Raw genomic sequence first — 15,940 nt, 5'->3', positions numbered from 1 at the left:
GCGGACTTTCAGTCTCTTCGGATTCTCTTCCTTTGTGGCAACATTTTCCCCACAGAGATTATTTTTGCATTCATATCATATGCGTCATGAGGTCTCTTAGGGACCAAAATTTGTTTCTATATGTTGTTATTTAAGTCCTTTCTACTGAGTCAGTACGAAGACTTTAACCTTCGTATCCTCAGCTAGAACATCCTTAAATAGGGGCAGCTGTCAGACCCTAATTTTGACCCTAAGATCCCTCATGCTATTCTCATCATATGCACTAGCATTGGGATCACACCTTGGCATCCTCCTTACCCCTCATTCATTGGGTTTGCATTGGGAGAGATCACCAAGCACCATTTGATTGTATCATACTTCATCTTTCTTTATTTACTAACCAAAATACCAAAAATATGTCATTGTATAGCTTAACTCTTTTGTAGGTAGTGCACATGCTCATCTATGCTCTATCAAGCTCACATCTAGGGTTTAAGACCCTCATTGCAAGGAGATCAATCAAGAATTTGTTTACTATGGCTCTAAGTATCATATATTAATCCCCGTGATCTTCACATATCATTTTGATCAAGAATCAATCAAGACTTGGAAGCTTGGTTTGCCTTGGAAACCCTAAGTCATCTGGGTATCTTATGTAACTTCTTCACCAAGTTTCTTCAACAATTGATCAAATATTTCAAGGGATACTTCACATTCATCATCTTATGCATATATGTTCCCTAGACCCTATCTCCTACAATTTTTGTCATATGAAAATGATTCCAATCGCAAAGTTACTCTAAATGACATTCCAAACAACTTTCATGTTAATGTCAAGAGCTATTTTTGTATGGAAAGTCATTTTTTATGGTGAAAGATTATAGGTCATTTTTGTCTAAACCCTAATTTGGAGGTCAACTTCCCAAGACCATAACTTGCTCAATTGTTATGACATGAAAGCCATTCAAGTTGCATAATCCAATTTAATATGTCTACTTCAACGTTTATGTTTGGAGTAAGTGTAAATTCAATTTTTAAATGCATGTGATATGAGGAAACATTATAGGTCATTTTGGGCCAATACCATTGAACAAGTGATTTTCCTCAACTTCTAAAATGCATAAGTCCTTCAGGTTAAATCCAAATGAGGTCAAATTTGTGACCTGTTTGAAGTAATTTGAGAGAGCTACAACTTTGATGAAGGAACTTTTCTCATTTGAAGCCCATAGAAAAATTTACTCAAGGTGGAAGAAGTGAACACATGGCTTGGTACTTAGAACTTTTTTTTAATATGTTTGATTTTCCAAACTTCCACCTCAAAATTCATCATGATCCAAGCTTCAAATGAAAAAGTGTTCAACATAAAAGTTGTTCCTCTTAATCTAACCTTTCCAAAAATTCAAAATTCATACCATTTGGACAAATAATGAATGACTTTCACATGGCTTAAAGTTGAAGGACCATTTGGAAGATTTGAAGTTCCACTTTCCATAAAAGAATGCAAGGCCTTTCCACATGACTTCAGCATTGCTTACACTCATTTTTGGACCTAAATGCATCATTACATGGGCCTACCACACGCCCACGCATCCATGCAAAGAATATTTCTATTTTTGGAATTTTGAAAGAAGTGTGCAATTATCAATCACTTGGCCTATAAATATAGCCCCTCTTGCTCAGAATTATGGACCCTAGCGCGGAAGCTTTGATCCAGGGATCCTAAACCCTCACATTCAAAGGATAAGCTTGGTGATTTTCATTTAAAATCGAGTTTGAATCTCTCAAGTGTTTTGAGATTGAAACTCCAAGAGTCCTCCTTCTTCCTTGATCCATTTCCACTCCATTAAACATCTGAAGCAAGGCCAAGCACAATTGAGAGCAAGATCGTGTCCATCTGAACCTACATTGAAGGTGATTTTCAGAATTTTTCATCTCTTCGATTCTCACTCAATTCTCCATTATTCTTGTTGATTTTTGGTTGTCTGAAGTACTACCAATGTAGGCAACAAGATTGAGTTGCTTAGATGTCAAATCGAAGTAACTCAGATCATGATCCTCAAATTTCAACTCCCTGTATCTTTCTATATACTTGGAGTTAGGTGAAATTGAGGCCAGATTTGAGCTCCTGAGCATTTTTACTTTAAATTCATGTCCTCCTTTTTTATTTTGGTGATGGTTGATGGTGGACCAGTCCGGTGAGGTCCACCGGAGAAGAATACCATAACTCTGGCTCCGACGGTGCATTGGCATGCTTCTAACCACATGATTTGTTTAAATTGTTTTAATCTCACGCATTGGTTTTGATTAGCATCCCTGCAGCGTTGTTGACTAATGACCATGTGAAACGCGCGCTTGGATCCACTTGATCTGCCACCTCAATTAATGAGGGAGATAAAGTGGTCCACGTTTTTTTGTATTTTCTGATTTCCATTTTAATTGACTTATTTTCATTAATTTATATTAATTTTAATATTGATCCAAAAAATATGGGACCTTCACCAAAAATTCTAAAATATTTTTCTCTTTCATTTTCTGAATTAAAACTATTTTTTTGGATCAATATTAATATTTTCCATGATTTAATTGTTTTTGTGCATATTTTTAATTGTTTAAAAATACTTTTAAGTTTCCAAAAATTATGAATTTTTTTCTCCAAGGTTCTTTGATCTTATTTGACCTCTGATAAATCTCTTGACCACTTATTTGGTGTTTTGAAAAGGTTTTAGGATTTTGATAAACCATAATTTAATTTAATGTAGTTTTAATTGATTTTTAATTGTTTAATTATAATTAAATTGTGTTCAGCTATTTTTGTTGACTTGTTGAGTTTGACTATTGTTGTTGGGCCTTGGTAAAGGTTGATTTGACTTTGTTAGATTAAAATAATTGGATTTAGGGGATTGATGAAATGTACATTTCATCTCCCAAAATGAATGAATGATTTTAATTTGATAAAAGTTCTCCCATGACCAATTTGAGTTTATTTCATTTCCCCTCCCTCTTCATCTTCAATCCTTTTCTATCCCATCCATTTCATTGACCTATGATATCTCTACATCCTAAGGCTAATTGGTTCATAAACCAATATAAGTATGGATGAGATTAGGTCCACCCTTTTTCCATTTTCTTTTAAGTATAGTATGTTTTAGGAGTATGGTTCATAATACATATCTCTAACATGAATTAACACTAAAATTTCTATTGCTCAGCCTCAAATAGTTGTGACTTCTACATAAGTCAAATTACGATTGCTTAACATAACGCTAAATTTTGACCAAAAGCGTATCATTCTAGTAAGTGAGATGGTAAGTCTCCCCCCTTTCATGGTATTGTGTGGAAACTTGGCCTTTTTTCCTTCCTTTGGAAGATGTCTTGGTTCAAGAGTCCATGCTTGTGAATAGAGGGTTGAGTGTTCTCCAAAGAATGACTTACACAATTGAAAAGCAAAAGCAAATACTAACTTCTAATCAACTAACATTTGACTAACTTTAATTTCAAGTTATTACTTTATACGCTTTAAATTCAAGTCTTTATCATTTGCCATTATTCATACCATTTAACTTGTTTATTTTAATGCCATTTTCATTTTGCTCACTTGAGCCATATCTTGTGATTATACTTGTTTGTGTATTTTGTTTGTGTTTGTGATCTTTTGACCTTAATGTACATAATAACAATAAAAACCCTAAAAAAGGATTTGTGTGGAATTTTGGATTTGATCCGAGACATTGGACTTAGAATTAGGTAACATTCCCTATGCAAAAAGGACTTGGTCAATGCCAGCTTTTCTGAAGCCAGTCATTGTGAATTAAACTTTCATCTGAAGCAAGTATTGAGATCCCACTTGAGTTCATCTACAACATGGTCTTGAGGCAATTGTTATTTTGAACCTGTGTCTAATGCCTTATTCTGAGCCATTTAAGGAGTATGTCATCTAATGCATGGAAGCTGAAGAAGAAGACTATGAAGTTGCTAGCTTGAATGTGGCTATCTTTATTTGATTCCTTGCTCTTCACCTTGCTATTTGTGTATTGATATTTCTTGATTCTAAAGTCCAAGGGAAACTTGGGTTTCTATATGACATTCTTGTCTATTGGATTGCATCCCATTGGTCAGATCTTTTCAACTCTTAACTTTTAAATTCCTGCTTAGGATTAGTCTCTTCATCTCCTCCCACTTCTTGAATTTCAAATCTCTCCCTCCTTTTAAAAACTTCTTTATTTGTGATTTCTAAACTTTGACCTTTATTTCAAATTAGAAACATTGGCCTTATGCCATTTCATTTTCAAACTTCTTTTTCTTAATCAAACTTGTAAATGGACTTAATCATATTGACTTAAAATTTCAAAAGACAAAAAGAACTAACACTCATTCAAACTCTTTTAGGCCTTTTGTGCCTTTTTTCAACTTATAATTTTGTTAAAAACAACTCATTCACTTTGAAATTGTTACCACGAACTACGAGGTTTTGATCCCTCATTTTATGTTGGTATGTAGGCACAAGCCCGAAGGTCTTGTTAAACACAAAAATATAATTAACGAATTCTTTTATCATCCTCACACTCTATTTATTGCAAACATCATTTTATACCAAAACACATGTACACACAAAAAAGGGCTCCCTAGGAGTACCTAGGACACTTTGGGTGCTAACACCTTCCCTCTACGTAACCAACCCCCTTACTTATAATCTCTGGCATTTTTTTAGTTTTGATTTGAAAAATTCTTATCTTTGGGTTTTGTTCATACTTTTCCCTTTTCCCTTGGAAATAATAAAAGCGCGGTGGCGACTCTAGCTTAATTGACGTTAAGTTTATCCATACACTACAACAAACAAGACCTTAGACAACGCTTTTTTTAGCCTTAGACAGCGCTTTAAAGCGCTGTCTAAACCTCCGCTGCTAAAGGTTTAGACAGCGCTTTTTTAAATCTTAAAAGCGCTGTCTAAGCCCCCACCCCTTAGACAGCGCTTTGGCCAAAAGCGCTTTATAAGACCCTCTTATTTTAAAATTTTTAGGTATACCTTAGACAGCGCTTTTGAAAAGCGCTGTCTAAGCCCCACCCCCTTAGACAGCGCTTTGGCCAAAAGCGCTTTCTAAGACCCTCCTATTTTAATTTTTTTAGGTATACCTTAGACAGCGCTTTTCAAAAAGCGCTGTCTAAGCCCCCCCCTTAGACAGCGCTTTTGCCTAAAACGCTTTCTAATCCCCCCTTAGACAGCACTTTTGCCTAAAGCGCTTTCTAATCCCCCCCCTTAGACAGCGCTTTTTACAAAAGCGCTGTCTAAGGTATACGAAAATTTTTGAAGCTTTTGTTTTAAACCACATTTTTTCCAGGTTTATAAACCAGAATTTCTACCTGTTTTCAACCAGATTTTGACAGACAATTATCACATTTTATATATGCCATTTTGGCCTTTTTTCTACCAATTTTTGGCTAACAAATATATATATATACCAATTCAAACCAATTTTGCCTTAAATGTATCAAAATATATACAAATTTATGTACACATTTACAAGTCATTACATATACTACAAATGTACACATTAATTACACAAATTTATGAACAAACATTGAGCTCTATCATGAATTGACACCACTCCTCTTTGATTTCGTCCACTTGATCCTTTGTATAAAATGCACACTTGAATTCCTCAAAGTACTACATAATAATATAACATATTTTGAATTAATTCCAACTATTTAATTATATGAGATATGTGTAAATATAAAAATAACTCATAAGTTAGAAATACATACATCGGTGGGAATCTTTAATCGGCCCAAAGCAAGAGTATCTCGCATAAACCTCAACATGAAATACCCGCAATCTATTTGATTACGTTGTTGAGGACACTACATATGAAAAAAAAATATGGATTATAAATCCTAAGTTTTATCAAGTGTCATCACTAATATAATAAAAAATGTGGTAATTAAAAATATACCGCCACTTTAATCCATGTAATGGAGTTGGCACCCCTCCTTGAGGTTTGGATATCTCCTTGGGCCCGAAAAGCTTGTAGGATGCTAATAAAATAAAAATGAAGCAATTAGAACAATTCACATAAACTAAGAAATTTTTTGAACATTCTCACTTACGTGTCAATTAGGACCTTCATATCCGGGTATGTTGTCCAATCATTTCCTAACGAGTCAAGATAATACACAATTTCTCGGATAGGATTGATTGCGAGCAACAACCAATGTCCACTGTAATGATTAGGCAAATGTTAGATGGTAACTTGGAAAATAATTATAATAGATGAATTTAGAATGAAATGCTAACCCGGTATTAAACGGTATAAAAAACAACTTCTCCGCATCTTTATTGTCCATGAGGATCCGAAGAACGTACTCCGTCACGGTATCCGGTCTACTTAAGATTAAACCTAAGTTGACGGTCGCGGGTGCTAAGAATCCGAATGACACGTCCAAACCATTGGGGCGCATCAATTTGTCATACAAAAACCTAATATAAAAACATCATTAACACCTCTTTTGAAACATAAAGTAAACCGGATTAACATAAAGTAAACATCATTAACATAAGTTGTTTAATTAATAAAACAAAGTAGACCGGATTTACTTAATATATGTATTGACAACGGTGACGCCGATTTCTTCATGACTAAAAACTTGCATGAAGTCTTCATTACCAATCATTTGGTCGTAATCAAAGCCGAAAATCCCTACCTCCATCTGTACAGTCCGAACACCTCCGGTCGGTATATCGGTCATCTCTAGAAATGTCCTGAGGCACGACCTATACTTGGTGGTAGGTTTTTTCCTAGCTACGGTCTTCTTAGCACCAGAACTTTTTACCCGTGCGGAGGCGTTGCTAACCTCCTTTTTTTGTTGTGCGGAGGCATTGCTAACCTCATTTTCTTGAAGCTACATGTCATATAAATAGTTAGATCAAATTAAGAATGTAACAACTTCCATGAATATATGTCATATAATTGTATATTACCTCTTTTCTTGAAACCGTGGACTCGGTATGCCGTGGAATCGCATTATCTTTTGATTTGGATTTTGTGGGAGTCTATTTAACATAACCAAGGAAAATATGTAAGTAAAATTTTAAGCATAAATTTTAAACTTTGAATATACACATTAAAGTTAACATATGTTTTAAGCATACCTCAAATCCTACGCATATGAGGTTTGTCGGCCATGCAACAAACGAACCTACTGCTTCGTGCACCGTTGTTGCATCCGAATCATCGCTAGGATATGGTAATGCTGCATTCGGCTCAACTGCAATATCAACTGATACCTTCAAACATCCAGCAGGGAGCTCTCTAGTGTGGAGTAATACTCCGCTAACGTTATGCACTTTTCCCTTGCCAACCATCCGATAGTATGGTGACGACAAATACAGCTGACAATGGGAAATGCCCTAAAACCAATAATAACAAGAAATCGTTAATGTGTATATATGTCAAATACATAATTTAAGCAAATAGTTCAATTTAAGACAATTATATGTAATTACCTCTGGAATGTTCGGCTGAAAGGTACAGTTGATACTGTCTTTGTCCGAAGCATCTCTGTATACTGTTGAGGCGCTAGCCTCTCTTTCTCTCCTCAATGCATCAAGCTCAGCTTGCATGGCTTCCAATCTTGCATGAAGCTCCCGATTACTAGGAGCCTTTCCTTTTTTAATACTCAGGGAGGTCGGAGTGACTCCAAATCCCTTACCCCTCACCCGAACATAATACTCAGGGACATCTAATGCCCGACTAAGTATGCCCTTAGTATCATCGGGAGATAAAGACTGAGATAGCTCCTCCTGAAAAATCAGATGAATACCGTATACTTGTCAAATATTTGTGTATAAAAATGTTATTCAATTAATGAAAAAATGTTATACTTACACATTTCTGGTATACGTGTAAAACTTCTTCTTGAGGAACTCCAGATTTGCCCACACGGGCTTCCTTCCACAAAACATGTGCAGGAAGAGATGTTTCTGAACTTTCCTCCTTCTGCAGCTACACATTAAGTCATACAATTTGATCAGATAAAACTAATATATGATGAACAAATTTGTTATCGCAATTTATAAATACTTACCAAGGATTGTTCTAAGCGTCCATATCCGACACGTCCTTTTCGGTACGGATATGCGGGACTTGATGCTCTTTCCCGATTTGTAGCACTTATTCTTTGAAAAACCGGGTCTTGTCTTTTGGATTTGAAAGCTTCCCATTCTTCAGCCGATATCAAACTTTCATATTTTTTAGGAAGCTCCGCATCCACAAAATTACCATCCGCATCCTTAAGGAACTTGGATGATAAAAATGTCTGAAACCCTCTTAGAAGCTTTCCGGCCAATTTCATACAAAAACCTCTTCTTTCTTCTTCGATGTTAAAACATCGCTAAGAAAAACATACAGATTGATAGTTAGTATCGGTAATTGAAAAAACATAATTGATACCGTATAATTAAGGGCCAAATGATTGTACCTTTATCTCACTCCAAATTTTTTCTTTGGACTCATTCAGCTCTTTGTTTCTCCAATCATCACATGTAATGGGAATTTCATTCCTTACTAGTGCACCGATAAAACTAGTTAAGGTATGCCCATTAGGTTCTATAAGTTGTCCCTAGTTGTTCCAATAGACATCTAGTATGATGCCTCGAGATCTTCCTTGGACCACCCTTCTCATTACTGTGATGCCTCTTCGAATTTCTTCTTCCGCAGATACTTTTTTACTAACTTCCTCATGTTGGTCATCAGCCATGTCTAACCTGTAATAAACCAAGGAAACCATCAAATATCAAATATAACTTATAATCAAAGCAATTGAAAACAAAAAAATAAAGAAATCATGCATTATCAGATATAACTTATAATCAAAGCAATTGAAAACAAAAATATAACGAAATCATGCATTATCAGATATAACTTATAATCAAAGCAATTGAAAACAAAAAAATAAAGAAATCATGCATTATCAGATATAACTTATAATCAAAGCAATTGAAAACAAAAATATAATGAAATCATGCATTATCACATATAACTTATAATCAAAACAATTGAAAAAAAAATAAAGAAACCATGGATAATTTACCTAAGTCACTAACATCTCTTTCTTTTCTTTGTTGGAATATTAATCACTTGTTTCTTAGCAATGCGTACGGATGAATTGATCCAAATTCCCTCATTATGATCGTTTCTTATATATGACTCATCCGGTATAAGATCCTCAACTTCACCATTTCTATTCAACTCATTCCGTCTAATGCATGACTCATTCTCAACATCAATATCACATTGATCGACACCGCTATCATCAGTCACTTTGTTAGAGAAAATCACTATAGACCATTTTGTACTCTTCGGGTCATTCACATAGAACACTTGTTTAGCTTGAGATGGTAGAATAAAAGGTTCATCTTTGTACCCCACCCTAGTAAGATCAACTTGCAAAAATCCAGACTTATCCATTCGTATGCCACTACTATTCACCCACTTGCAACCAAAGATGGGAATCTGAAACTTCTCGTAATCAAACACCCAAATGTGCTCAATAACTCCAAAATATGACAAATTTGCATATTTGGGGTTTAAGTCCTTCATACTTGATATATGCATCGCTTCAGCTAGCACGGTGACACCACTATTTTGCATAGTACTCTTATCATCTTGTTCTTTGGTATAAAATGTGTATCCATTAATTGAATATGCGCTATGAGAAAACACATGCAAACTTGGACCATATGCCAAACATCTCAACCTTTCTGTTACCGAAGAAGGATCTGAAGAGCGCTTCAAATAAATATGATCCTTCAACCATTGTATGAAACTTTGATTGTGCTCTATAACTATCCAATTTTCATTTCTGTTCGGATTTAACCTTCGGAGTACATCCTTGTGCATTTCAACATATGACTCAACCTCATTATTATTGTGCAGAACATACAAATAAACTTGATCCCGTTCATCCCTTGATATTGTCACAATTTTATTCCCAATTAATTTTTTACCTTCCATTTTGTCGAAAATCTGAGCTCTGGGGAGTCCAATCGATTGAACGTTAGACAAATATTCAGTACAAAACTCAACAGCTTCTTCAACAATGTATCGTTCAACAATACAACCCTCTGGTCGACTTCGGGATTTCACGTACCCTTTTAATATTTTCATATACCGTTCAGCAGGGTACATCCATCTCATATAAGCTGGTCCACACAACTGTGTCTCTTTCACAAGATGAACAACTAAATGAACCATTATGTCAAAAAAAGACGGAGGAAAATACATTTCAAGCTCACACAAGGTAATTACAATCTCTTTTTGTAGTGTTGGTAAGATCTCGGGATCGATCACCTTACTACAAATTGACCTAAAGAAAAAACACAATTTAGTTATGGCACTTCTTACTTTTTCTGGCAAAATAGAACGTATACCAATCGGTAGAAAATGTTCCATTATAACATGGCAATCATGTGTCTTCAAATTCTTCAACTTGAGGTCTTTCATAGAAACAAGTCTTCTGATATCAGATGAGTATCCTTCTGGAACCTTAACTTCACTCAGAGACTTACACAAAAAAAAATTCTCCTTTCTAGATAAAGTAAAAGCAGCAGGTGGTAGATATGTTCGTCTTCCTTTCTTCACGGGTGCTAATTCAGTTCTCATTCCCATTTTTAACATGTCCTCCCTTGCTTTAAGGCCATCCTTAGACTTGCCTTTTATATTGAGTAATGTACCGATAACACTTTCAAATACATTTTTTTCAATATGCATAACATCGAGAAAATGTCTCACGTACAAAGACTTCCAATATGGCAATTCAAAAAATATCGACCTTTTCTTCCACCCACCTTTCACAATCTTATGTGCAAAAGGCTTGCCAAACTCAGTACGCACATCTTTCACCTTTTCAAAAACTTGTTCACCTGACAATGCGGGTGGAGCTCTACGATGTTCGGTGTCTCCATTGAATGCTTTTCTCCACCCACGGTAGTGATGTTTAGAATGTAAGAATCTACGATGACCGAGAAACACATTCTTCTGGCAAAGTTCCAATCGAATCGTATCGGTTCCGTCTTCACAAACAGGACACGCACGTTGACCTTTAATGCTATACCCAGATAGATTCCCGTATGCTGGAAAATCATTAATTGTGCCAAACAACATCGCCCTCAAATTGAAACTTTCTTTCCTATATCCATCATAAACCTCCACACCGTTCTCCCACAAAATCTTTAAATCTTCGATCAGAGGTGTCAAGTATACGTCTATGTCATTCCCTGGTTGTTTAGGCCCAGAGATTAACATAGATAACATCATGTACTTACGCTTCATACATAGCCACGGAGGTAGGTTATAAATCATAAGAATCACAGGCCATGTGGTATGTGAGATACTTTGAAGACCATGTGGGTTCATTCCATCAGTAGATAATGCCAATCGAAGGTTTCTTGCTTCTGATCCAAACTCAGGATAATCATTATCAATCTTCGACCACTGTGGTGAATCAGCCGGATGCCGATACTTTCCATCAATAATTCTTTCATCTGCATGCCAAGTAAGATGTCTTGCATCGGTTTCACTACGAAACATGCGCCTAAATCTCGGAATTATCGGAAAATACCATAAGACTTTTGCGGGAGATAATCTTTTCTTATATCGAGACAAACCGCATTTAGGGCACTCAGTTAACATTGCATATTCGTTACGAAACAAAATGCAATCGTTAGGACAAGCATGTATCTTATCATAGCTCATGCCAATAGAGCACAACATTTTTTTTGCCTCATAGGTTCGATTAGGAAGAACATTATCATCCGGTAGCATTTCTCTCATAAGGGCCAACAACTCTGTGAAACTTTTATCCGATCATCCATTGCCCGCCTTTAAGTTGTACAACTTTAATACCGCAGAAAGTCTTGAGAATTTAGTGCAACCTTTGTACAACGGTTTCTCTGCATCGCTTACCATCCTCTCAAACATTTCAGGACAATCATGAAGATCTTCTTCCAGTGCTTCTACAATCTCTTCAACTCGATCACAATCGTATGTTTCCGTGTCTTTGTCGTATGAAGCATAGGTCGTATTACTTTTTCCACTCGATTCAACATTCTCGTTAATTTTCTCACCATGAAATATCCAACACTGATAACTTTGATCAATTCCATGCCTCAGCAAATGCGATTTCAATCCATGTGCGTCAACCTTACCAATATAACAACAACGCAAGCAACGACAATGCATTCGTCTGGGGTTTTCAGCGTGTTGAACAACATACTTAACGAATTCCGCAACCCCACTCTCGTACTCTTTGGTCATTCGATCGGCACAGATCCATGTTTTATCCATGGTTTTCCTACTTATTAAAGTAAACAATTAATCCAGACGAAAATACATAACTAAGGTAGTATCTTTGAATATCCTAACAATTATAAAGTTCAATTCATTTTAAACTTCAAAAACCTATACATAACCAATGTTAATATAAACTTCAATAACGTATCTGATACGCCAATATACCAACTTTAATTACCTCATCACTTTCATTTTTTATATTACAAGAATCAAACTTTTTCTATTACAATATACCTATAACTATACCTATAACACGTTAATTTTTCTATAACTAACTTTAATTTTCTATTACAACATTATTACTTATCAAACATAACAACTTTAATTACCTCATCACTTTCATTTTTTCTATTACAAGAATCAAACTTTTTCTTCCATTACTTTTCTCTTATCAACATTATTCTATTATCAACATTTTTCTATTATCAACATTATTACTTATCAAACATAACAACAACAATGTACCTTATGAACTCAGTTTTTACAAACTCAGTTTTCTAATCAAACATAACAACAACAATGTACCTTATTGTTTTCCTTACAAACATCAACATTTTTCTATTGTCAACTTCTAAACTCAGTTTTTATGAATCAAAACAACTTCAACAAGAATAATACACTAAACTCAGTCAACAAGATTATGCACATTCTCAACATTAGTAAACTACCGCAAGATTATAAACATTCTCAACAAGATTATAAACATTCTCAACATTCTCAACAAGATTATACAGTAGAAATGAAGAAATGAAGAAATATTGAAGAACATACCGCAAGAAATGAAGAACAGTAGAAACAAAAAACGAAGTCAACACCCAAATGTCGAGACACGTACGATTCTTCAAACACGTTCAATGATTGAAACCGAAAAATGGAAGTGTATTCGTGTTCGCTGTTATGGTTTTCGCTGATAGGGTTTCAACGTTCGCAAGAGGGAAAACAAAAGAACAGAGAACGAAAAGCGCTGTTATGTTTTGGAGTCTGAAATTTTATTTTAATTAGACCTTAGACAGCGCTTTTGTGGAAAGCGCTTTCTAAGGTATGCCGTAGACAGCGCTTTCCAAAAGCGCTTTCTAAACCCCCCCTTAGACAGCGCTTTTGGTTTTAATTTTTTTTTTTAATTTAAAGACTTTAGACAGCGCTTTATCAAAAGCGCTGACTAAGGTCTATATTTAAAAGCGCTTTCTAAAAGCGCTGTCTAAGGGGGGGTCTTAGACAGCGCTTTTAGAAAGCGCTGTCTAAGACCCCCCCTTAGACAGCGCTTTCATTATTTTTTTGGAACATTTTCCGTGTTTTATTTTAATTTTAACCTTAGACAGCGCTTTCTTTTAAAAGCGCTGTCTAAGATGCGCTGTTAAAAGTCATTTTTGGCGTAGTGATAGCTTAATGGTCATGAATTTACCGGTACAATGGCGCCCCTGGTTTTGTACAATCCACTCAGCAGACGGTTCCTCTACCAAATGTCAATGAAGCTCATCCCGTGGTCCACACATTTGCACCACCCCTTGTCCATGCACATATACAACCTTATTTTGAAGATCAATAACATGCTCCATATTTTTCTGACGAAGATGCTGAAAGGCATGAAGACATAAGAGGGATGAAAGAGAATTTCCAAATTCTTAAAAAAACGTTAAGGGCTATGGAAGGTGACCAAGTTTTTGGTATTGCTGCTAGGGAGATGTGCGTAGTGCCAGGTCTTGTAATTCTTACGAAATTCAAGACCCCATATTTTGATAAGTACGAGGGCCGCTTGCGCCCTAAAAGTCACCTCATAATGTACTATCGGAAAATGGTTGCACACGTTGAGGACGATAAACTTATGATACATTGCTTCCAAGACAGCTTGAGGGGTGCTCCCTCTAAGTGGTACTTAAGCCTTGATCAAAGTAGAATTCGCTATTTCCAAGACTTATTTGATGCTTTCATCCAGCTTTACAAGTATAACATGGATATGGCCCTAGATAGAAGGCAATTGCTCAGCATGTCCTAGAAAGATAATGAGTCTTTTAAGGAATATGCACAACGATGGAAAGAAGTGGCCTCGCAAGTCGAACCACCCCTTGTTGAGAAGGAATTAATAGATTGGTTCATGGATACGGTAAAACGTGTGTTCTATGAAAGGATGGTGAGTAGTGTATCAGAAAGCTTCTCTGAATTGGTTGCCATGGGCATAAAAGTCGAGCTTGGATTGAAGAATGGAAAAATGATAACCACCACTGAAACATCTGGTAACAATTTCAAAAAGTTTTCCGGAGGTTTTCAAAGAAAGAAAGAGCCCGAAACAAACACAATGTCAACCATTCAAAGAAGGAGTCACTTGTGGAAGAAGCAACAACAATCATTTGCTCAGCAACAGTCAACTTATCCATTGCAGTATATTCAACAACCGTATGTGGCAGCAGTCACACCGGCTTTCAACCAATCACAAGCTTTTGTCTATCAACCTGTTCAACAAGCACCAGTATACCAACAAACACCTATGGCACCTGTTTATCAACAACCAAGGGCACAAGCTCCACGTCTACAAAATCTTCCAAATCAAAATAGGGTACAAAGAGGTAAACCTTATTTCTCTTCAATCCCTATGACGTACACTGAGTTATACCCATCACTGTTGCAGAAAGGGTTGGTGACTCCCAGGCCTTTGGGTCCTCCACTAAATCCTTTGCCTCCATGGTACAATAAAGATGCCCATTGTCCTTTCCATGAGGGTGCCCATGGGCATGATTTAGAGGGATGTTATGCTTTGAATCATATTGTGCGAGAGTTGGTTGAGAAGAAGATCCTTTCATTCCGAGATGTTGGACCCAATGTAAAAAGTAACCCTCTGTCGGTGCATGGTACTGTTAATGCCATTGAGGATGTATCTGATGTTTGTATAATCAAAAATGTTGAATATGTTAAAACTCCATTGCTAGCACTCCATGCAAGATTGGTGGGAGCTGGTTTGATTGATACCTGTCACAATAACTGTGAAGAATGTGTCGTTTATCCAAGAGGGTGTAAGTTTGTACAAGCTGATATTCAAAACTTGATGGATCAAGGTGTTTTACAAGTCTGTGGTCCTGCAACAAACGAGGAAATTTTAGTAATTGAGCCCTTTTTCAATCTACCAGAACCTGTTGAGATAACTTATCAAAGAAAAGATGTTGTTCATCCATCACCCGTGGTAGTTTGTATGCCTACCCCCTTTCCCTTCGAAAGCACCAAGGCGGTGCCTTAGAAATATGACATAACTGTGGTAGATGGATTGGTAAATGAAGAACCCAAAGATGTTGAATATGAGAAGAGCTTGGAGAATGTTGATACCAATATCACGAACATCATAGGGACGAGCAGAATGACCCACAGTGGTCAGATTTATACTCCCGATTTCCATATAAACCCTCAAGAACCGACAAAGGAAGCTATAATTGCAGTTCCTTCCCTAGAGCATGGAGGGGTACAATCAGCGGTGCAATCAGGTGAAGCGATTGAATTTCTAAAACTGATAAATAAAAGCGACTACATGATAGTCGATCAGCTACATCGAACACCCTCAAAAATATATATCTTGTCCTTACTTCTGAATTCCCAAGCTCATAGGGAGGCTCTACTGAAAGTGCTTGCTC

General features: G+C 36.2%; 1 protein-coding gene across 1 annotated transcript; it reads left to right on the top strand.

Annotated features, from left to right (window-relative positions):
* Positions 1-14,451: 14,451 nt before the first annotated feature.
* LOC127081068 (uncharacterized) lies at positions 14,452-15,552 on the top strand. The gene has a single exon (XM_051021356.1). It carries the CDS (start codon positions 14,452-14,454, stop codon positions 15,550-15,552), a length of 1,101 nt encoding a protein of 366 aa, XP_050877313.1.
* The last annotated feature ends 388 nt before the right edge of the window (positions 15,553-15,940 follow it).

Source organism: Lathyrus oleraceus, chromosome 5 (assembly GCF_024323335.1).
Source record: "Lathyrus oleraceus cultivar Zhongwan6 chromosome 5, CAAS_Psat_ZW6_1.0, whole genome shotgun sequence".
Classification (NCBI taxonomy): Eukaryota; Viridiplantae; Streptophyta; class Magnoliopsida; order Fabales; family Fabaceae; genus Lathyrus; species Lathyrus oleraceus.
Note: the sequence above shows the minus strand (reverse complement) of the source record. Positions and strands in the feature narration are given on the sequence as shown.

Bases quoted from the DNA above. Each gene is read 5' to 3' on its own strand.
- LOC127081068 (XM_051021356.1), top strand. From the start codon at position 14,452: ATGGTGAGTAGTGTATCAGAAAGCTTCTCTGAATTGGTTGCCATGGGC.